Raw genomic sequence first — 9,181 nt, 5'->3', positions numbered from 1 at the left:
CCATGACATGAGCAATCAGCTAACAGCACATATGCAGAATTTCGTTGACAAGTGCCATTTTGCAGCGGACAAAACAAGTGCAACTTTTTTGGTTTGTTTCATTTTCTTAAGTCTGGTACATGTGAATGTCACGGAAGTTTTTTAATAATTAAAGGAAGTATCCAGAAGTTTCCAGAAGCATGCAGAAGCTTCCAGAAGTTTCTAGAAGCATCTTGAAGCATCCAGTAGCATCCAGAAATATCCAGAAACATTCAGAAGCATCCAGACGCATCCAGAAGCTTCCAGAAGCATTGAAAAGAAGCATCTAGAATCTTCCAGAACAGGTTCACACAGGTTCATTTTACTATATAAGAGACATGTAAATTGACATGTAATTCAGTCAGTATATGGAAGTCAATCAGTCAGTATTATCAAGACAGTTTATCGAAGTGAGTTTTATCAAAGTGTTTTATGGAAGAACATCAATACAAGAAGTGAAATACAACAAGTGTTTCATTACATCAATACAGTCCAAATATCGTTCTACGGGGAAGTTGGCAGCAGATAACAAAGGTGGAAGACCGCGTTCCACCACTTCTAGAGAGGATTCTATGATCGTCAGATCCACCAAGAAAGATCCCTGGATATCATCAGTCAAGATACAAAAGCAATTAGAGCTGCCTGTATGTGACCGAACAATCAGACGACGTGCTGTTGAAGCCAGATTGTTTTCTCGACACCCTGCAAAGAAACCGCTGATTTCACTAAAAAACCAGAAGAAAAGACTCCTGTTTGCTACATCTCATATTGACTGGAATGTGCAGAAATGGCAAACTGTCCTGTTCAGTGATGAATCGAAGTTCAACATCATTGGGAGCGATGACATTTGCCGCGTACGTCGACCGGCCGGAAAACGCCTCAATTTACGTTACTGCCATAAGACCGTGAAGCATGGTGGAGGCAATGTAATGGTCTGGGGGTGTTTTTCTGCTAACTGTCTAGGTCCAATACATCGAAACAATGGAATAATGGAGCGTTTCATGTATAAAAATATCCTGAAAAATGTTATGTTACCTCATGCTGAATAGAATATGCCAATAAAATGGGTTTTTCAGCAAGACAACGATCCATATCACCATGCAAAAGTAGTCAAACAGTGGTTTCAAGACAACCACCTATCGGTGATGGATTGGCTGCCACAATCTCCAGATCTCAACCCTATCGAGAACCTGTGGGAGATCGTCAACCGCAGAATTAATTGTGAAGGTGTTCGTAGTGAGGATCAATTGTTTGAACAAATCCAAAAGGCCTGGTCAGCGATTCCACAAAGTTTCATTGATCACCTGATCGAATCTATGCCTCGAATATGCAAGGCTGTGATCGACAACAACGGATTCGCCACGAAACATTTTGTCAAGTTGCACTTGTTTTGTCCAGAAGGAAATCAACTTTTTTTAATACTTTTAATTAATTTATTAATTTTTGTGTACAAATAATGAACTTTGTGATGAATAAAACTTGAAGAACTTTGTCTCTAAACAGTTACATAGTTATTTCTCTAAATTGAAAAAATGCAGCTTTTTTATATAAAGAAAAAAAATTAGCATTATTTGGTTGCACTTGTTTATAATAATAACTTAAAAGAAAAACTGTTACTAACCGAAGGATCTAAAGGTAAATCATCTGATAAATCTTTTGGTGTTTCTCGGCCATCATCTGTTGTAGCATAATCTCTATCACTACTTATATCATAATCTTGGTCATCATCTTTTAGAGCTTCTTCTTCAAGTTCTTTTCTAAGAGTTTCTTCTTCTGCAATTGCACTAGCTAAAGCCTAATTTATTTTTATGATAAAAAAATACAGAACCTTTAATTAAATAGAGTTCATTGAAATATAAAAAAAGAAAGAAAGCTTAAAAGTTTACAAAAAAAATAAAAATAAAAAAGAAGCTTAAACGTAAGGCATCCTAAAATATAGTAAACATAAGAAATGAAAGATAACAATAACAGACATAAGACATATGACAATCTAAACTAAATAAATAATTGTTACTCAATATTAGGAAAACTTTTAGGACCTTTTCTTGCTCTTCTTTAATCTTTTTGTTCAAGTCATCATCTGTCAAGTCATAAGAAAATGTATCCCTGTTCAAATCTGCATAAACCTCATCATAAAACTGGTCTTCTGAAAAGACATTTGTACTGTCAATACTAACAAAAGATTTGTGACTGGCTTCAGATTTTTCTTTCATGGTACTAGTACTAGTATTAGAACTGCTTTGGTTTGAAATTTGTTTCTCCTTTACTACCTGAATATTTTGTGAAGAGGTGGAAGAAACAAAACTTGATTCTTTTGATCTTAAACGACCTTTGCGAACTACTTCCCATCCTTCATTGTCATTATCTTTTGTTTCATTTGAATAAGTATCATCATGGGAACCCTCTAATACAGGAGATGGAACATTTTTAACTGTAACTGGGGATAAAATGTTTTTAGAAGGTTCTTTCAAGTTTATGCCTTTTAAACAATCTGCCCAAGAAGATACATTCTTTGATGAACCAAAGTTAAGAAATTTCATTGCTCCAGGGCTAGGACTTCTTCTTATAACTGGACTGTTTTTACCAGGAGAAGATTGTTTTCGAACTTCCCATGCAAGAGCCTGGGGACTAGAACAATAAAACAACAAATATTAAAACAGAATATAAAAACAAAGAAAATTTTTCTTTAAAATTCTCTCTACAAACTTGTGAACAAGAAATATAAAAACAAACCATTTGCAACATTTAAAGATATTTTTGAAAGTAATTAAGTAAATCAGTAATCAATACAATAAAATATTAAAAAAACAAACAATTAAACAATCTATTTTCAATAAATAATTTTTTGAAGACAAATCCCCTCCTTACTAGTATAAAGCAAATATTTAAAGCGAATTTCTAATATTATTTTTGTTTTAAATTTAAAAGTAGAAGTTTAAAAGCTATCGGGTAAATTCTATAAAAAGTTACATAGTTTATACAACAAAAACAACAAAAGAATTGTTATAAGGAAGAGTAGAGGTTCAAAAAGAGAGTTCAAAACGCATTGGATATATTGGATCTGTGATTAATGATTAATCAAAATTAATTAACTATTTTTTCAATTAAAAAATAAACTGGAAAAAATTAAATATTTTTATTGTTTATTTAGTAGAGGTTTTAGACCACTTTTGGTCGATGATGATTGATAACCTGATTTTGTACTAATAGGTAAAATAGGATTTTTTTTAAATATAATTTTAATGGTTGATTTCAATGCTGCTTATTTGCTAAAATTTGTTTAATGTTTTGTTCATTGTTGACTTATTTCTTATTTAATTTTATTTCGAAGTTCAATTCCTAGAATATATTATATATACATACATACATATATACATACATATATACATACATACATATATATATATATATATATATATATATATATATATATATATATATATATATATATATATATATATATATATATATATATATATATATATATATATATATATATGTATATGTATATATGTATATGTATACATATTTTGGTTTGCATAGATCTTCAGGAGAGTGCTTGATGAATTAAAGTAAATTAAAATAAATTAAGTTAAAAGAGAGCATTAATAGGCATTTTTTAGATATGTTGCTGAAAGCGGGGGCGCTTATTATGATAGATCATTTTAAATTGGGTGTTGTTTTTAATTTATCCTTTGTTTCCCATAGGTATTTTGAAAGCGTGGTTGAATTTTTAAGTTTTTTGTTTTTGAATGATTGCTTGTGGTTCGCCCATCTGGCCAATCACCCCTGCCTACAACATAACTAAAAAATGCCTATTATTACAAAAAACTAATAATTTTATTGTATAAAAATACCAAACAATTATTAAACAAAAATAGCAAACTAATATCCAAGTGTTGCCATGAGAACAAATTTTTGCTGGACAAACACAAACAAAAAGATTAGATTTTTCTAACACATTTTTTCTTGTACAGAACTATTTTTACACAAAAAAAAAAATCAGATTTTTTACCTGATGATTGGATTTAGCATGAAACTAATAGTTGTAAAAAATATATAGTTTTATTTATAAAATATATATATATATATATATATATATATATATATATATATATATATATATATATATATATATATATATATATATATGTATATGTATATGTATATGCATATGCATATGCATATGCATATGTATATGTATATATATATATATATATACATACATATATACATATAGACCATTCTGTAAAAAACGTTCTAATAACATCCCTCTCTCTCCCTATCTTTAATACAATGTCATCAAAAAGTGAAAAAGATTTGATACCAGAAAATTACTTTTTCCATAGGTCATGCCAAACTGTACCCTGAAAAAGAAGATTATCACAAAGACTTTAAAAATGAATTAACTTTGGCTGATAAACCTAATAGACCTAAATCAAAACATAGGTCTTGTCTCTCAGGATTTGAAGTAAAGAAGTAGATCACTAGAGAGGGTTTGATTGCTGCAACTATACCAAAATATATGAGAGCTGGTATCAGTATAAGAGATCAAACTTTGTTCATCTATAGCATTGTAAACTATCTTGAAGAGGATATCATAGAACTAAGAATAGCCAGAGAGTCAATCAGACGAAGCAGAAATAAACTACTTCATTCTGAAATTAACAAATTATATTATTAAAAACACTGTAATGTTTTAGTTTCTAAGCTGAAATAATATAATAATCTGTTTTAGATTGTTGATTGACAAAATTATTAAGTCGTCTTAAGATAAAATCTTAATTTTTAAAATCATAAAATTTTTCATCAAACAATAATTTACAATGGGGTTGTTCTTGTGGACAATAGAAAAGCTAATGATATAGCTATTGTACTCCAGAAAAAATATCAGAGCAAATCATAGCTGTGTGTTCTTACACAACAGTTTCAAATACAGGAAAGAAATCAGAAGCTATCGTAACTTTAGCCAGAGTTTAAAGACAACCAGTTTTCTGGCTCTTGTGTTGGCACCATATTGCTTAGATCTATATAAAATGGGGCATCAAAGCTATTTTTAAAGAATAAACTGTAGGACCTTCTAAACAAATGATTAGAGATTTAAGGCAGACTTGGATGGGTTGGTAATATCCTATTGTTAGTAAAGCAGGAGCTGTGAAGAAAGTTAAGAAGTTTTCTGAAAGGGAGCTGGTTATTGGAACCTTGAATATTGAAATCTTCATGGTTTATATCTCAAGTTTAAGAAAATTATTGCCTATGCCCTTGGGCATAATTTCTTTCAAATGAATGATTATAATCCCTTGGTAGAATACCTTGCATTCATATGAAAGTCAATTCACCTAAGCTTAAAAGGTTTGGTTTGTAGCTAACCATAATGCTAGGTTTATGTGTGACAGCATCTACCTGAGACTTCTGGATATTAAGTCTCCAATTAATAACTTCCTGAGTAATGATCAGAAGATTTTATTCTCTAGAAACCATGAATCGGGATTGCTTTTCATACCTTTGCAGTTAGTTTCTGCTTTAAAAAAATATTCGCTATTTTATTTTTTTCCATTACTAATTTAGCATTTTTTTTAACCATACTTAAAAGTAAAGTTTTTGTCTAAGTTTTTTATTTGGGGTCATAAAAATTATTTTAACAAGAAATCTCGAATAGAATCAGTGACGTATCCAGGCCGATTTTGATACCGGATTACTAGTATGGTATACCGGATCAAAATCGGTTATAATAATAAATGCCTCCAAATTTCTGCCCAAACTCAATTTAAAACAATTTTATATTAGCACCAAGTTTGTCATTTAAAAATTAAAATAAAAAATTCTTTATTACTTACTGCCTTGCTGATTTGTGATAAAACTTGTTATGATAATTATGATGATAAAATTTGTTATGATAATTAAAAAATTGTTATTAATGTTGTTTAGAAAAAGCAACATTTGAATAACGACTTTTAAAATAGATTATAAATGTATATTAAGTCAATCAGAATGCTTAAATCGAATTTACATGGATGAAATATGGGATATGTTACAATTGGAATAAAATGTAAAACAAACATTTTGATTGGATTAAAATATGAAACGCTTAGCATTTTATATTTTTAAATAAAAACATTAACATTTTCATAACTATAATTTACAATTAAACTCTATAAGCTTTAAGCCTTTTCATTTTAAATAACAGCAAAATTGCAATAAAAATATTTTAAATAATGAAATAAATAAAAGTTTTATAAAACATAATAACATTATAATAATCAAGCCAAAAATTTGTTTTAAAAAGTGAGGAACAATGAGAAAAAGTTATTAATTTTTTTTTTTTTTTAACTAAAATTTTAAATGAATTGCCCTTGTTATGCAATAAATATGCTATGTAATAAATCTTTTTAGTCTATATAAAAGAAACATACAAATATTGTTTATTAAATGTTATAGTTATTTCTTGCTTATGAAATGTTATAGTTAACACTTCTCTTGCGAGTACCTGTGAAGGGTATTCATGGGAGAAGCAATAAGGAAATAAATGTGATTTTATTCTTTATAGTAGTTAGCGAATAAAGCATTTAACTGAAAACTAGCGACGAATTGATGTTGGCTGATCACTGAGAATATAAAAAACGTGATACTATTTTTTTATATTTTATTTAAAGCAATATCAAGATCAACATAATCTATAAATATGCAAGTTGTTTTTAGGAATTTTATTTAAAAAGTAATCTATTTGAACACAAGAATTTCAGTCTTCTGAAATTCTCTTACTCAAATAATTTTGCCATTGAAATTTGAAATTGAAAAAAAAAAAAAAAAGAAAACTTTTAAAAATTTTAACGCTCAATGATTTTAAATTTAATTCAGTGGCATCCATAATACCCAGCATAGCAAGAATCGTTGCTGAAAGTTTCTAAACCTGACATTGTTGCTGTAGCTGGATATATGTTTAGTATATCTAGCTACAGTAACAATATCAGATTTAAAACATAGGGCAAGTGAGAAAGAAAATTTTATTTAAATCATAAACCTTTTGAATAGCAAATTATATTTTGTTTCTTGAAAATAGTTTTAAAAGTAGAAAAATTCTGTAGCAAACAGTGATAACAAAACCAGTGATAACAAAAGTTAAAATAAAAAAATTAAATTAAATAACTATTTAACTTCTGTTCAAAGAAATTTTTTCTATAAAAATAATTTCAGCATATTCTTAAACTTAAGGAAATATAATTTGATTAATTAAACCAAATTTTTCTGTTTCACTTTTTATCGCAAAACAATTTGAATGAAGAAAAGGTCTATTATTGACTCATATGGTCTATAGGCATGTTTATAGCATGTTTTTGCGCAAATATGGAGTTTAAAGTTTTATGATGTTTTAATTTGTAAATTAGAACAACTTATCTACTTTGTTTTATTTTAAACTTGTTTCATGTTAATAAGGTGTAATAAAAAATAAATAATTTTAATAAAAAAAAAAAAAAAACTGTATAAAACAGCAATAAAACAGCATCACGAAGTTGTTTACAACAAGCAAACAAACTGTTAAAACAACTTTACAACAACACAAGCAAACAAACTGTTAAAACAACTTTACAACAACACAAGCAAACAAACTGTTAAAACAACTTTACAATAACACAAGCAAACAAACTGTTAAAACAACTTTACAACAACACAAGCAAACAAACTGTTAAAACAACTTTACAATAACACAAGCAAACAAACTGTTAAAACAACTTTACAATAACACAAGCAAACAAACTGTTAAAACAACTTTACAATAACACAAGCAAACAAACTGTTAAAACAACTTTACAATAACACAAGCAAACAAACTGTTAAAACAACTTTACAATAACACAAGCACACAAACTGTTAAAACAACTTTACAATAACACAAGCACACAAACTGTTAAAACAACTTTACAATAACACAAGCAAACAAACTGTTAAAACAACTTTACAATAACACAAGCAAACAAACTGTTAAAACAACTTTACAATAACACAAGCACACAAACTGTTAAAACAACTTTACAATAACACAAGCACACAAACTGTTAAAACAACTTTACAATAACACAAGCACACAAACTGTTAAAACAACTTTACAATAACACAAGCACACAAACTGTTAAAACAACTTTACAATAACACAAGCACACAAACTGTTAAAACAACTTTGCAGTTTGTTTTATTGTTGTTTTATAGCTTTTTACAATGGCAGTTAAAAACTCTTTAAAAATAACACATTTGTTATCATCGGCATGAATGTAAATAGTTTTCTATGACTAATTATAAATTTAAAAAATTAACACAAATATTACAATACTAGCTGATCTAACCCGTAAAAACACGGGTCTTTTCTATACTTTTTTCTTATATATATATCCTAGCTTTCTGGACCCATAAAATATGAGTCTTTACCAAACCTACTATTTCTATACTTATCTATTCCACATAGATCATTTCTATAGCTATTATTTGTTTACTTCCATATTTTTAAGGAAAATGATTCATTTTGAAAAATTGCTTTAAGAGCAAATAAATTAATAAGCGCATCTTTACCACATACCTAGAGCTTATATGAGATTGGTAACTAGGTTTGTTTTTCCACATACCTAGAGCTTATATGAGATTGGTAACTAGGTTTGTTTTTCTCCTAAACGCATATCATGGATAGCTTAGTGGTTTAGTGCGCTGTCATCAGTGTTGTTTTGGAGAATTAAAGACTTCCTCTAATAAATCTTGAATGTTTTTTAATATTGCTGTATTTATAGCAATATTTATAGCAAAATTTTTATTATAGTATATATCTATAATAATTATAGCAATATTTATAGCAAAATTTATATCAAATTAAAATTATATTGTAAAAAAAATTATAATTTTACATAAAATTTCTGGTAAAAAAATTAGCAATTGTTCTTTTTTGTTTCTTAATATATAAAGTTCTTAGTTTATTACTTAATATTTAATTAATTAACAATTAATTAAATTATTAATTAAATTATTAATTAAATTATTAAATAAATTATTAACTAATTAAACTATTAATTATTTAAATTATTAATTAACAATTAATTAATTAAATTATTAAATAAATCATTAATTAATTAAATTATTAATTAATTAACAATTAATTAATTAAATTATCGACTAATTAAAA

The 9,181-nt window shown here is 27.6% G+C and overlaps 1 protein-coding gene across 2 annotated transcripts in view; it reads right to left on the bottom strand.

The window, feature by feature from the left end:
• Positions 1-9,181, bottom strand: part of LOC100208210 (S phase cyclin A-associated protein in the endoplasmic reticulum) — a 96,940-nt gene that overhangs the window by 53,335 nt on the left and 34,424 nt on the right. For both annotated transcript variants that reach the window (XM_065816203.1, XM_065816204.1), the window contains exons 6-7: positions 2,058-2,646; positions 1,640-1,813 (exon numbers count right to left, since the gene is read on the bottom strand). In XM_065816203.1, coding sequence (XP_065672275.1) covers positions 1,640-1,813; positions 2,058-2,646 — 763 coding nt within the window. The remainder of the gene's footprint in view (positions 1-1,639; positions 1,814-2,057; positions 2,647-9,181) is intronic.

This window comes from Hydra vulgaris, chromosome 13, assembly GCF_038396675.1.
Source record: "Hydra vulgaris chromosome 13, alternate assembly HydraT2T_AEP".
Taxonomy (NCBI): Eukaryota; Metazoa; Cnidaria; class Hydrozoa; order Anthoathecata; family Hydridae; genus Hydra; species Hydra vulgaris.
The sequence above is the reverse complement of the archived record's forward strand: the minus strand, read 5'-3'. Positions and strand labels throughout refer to the sequence as shown.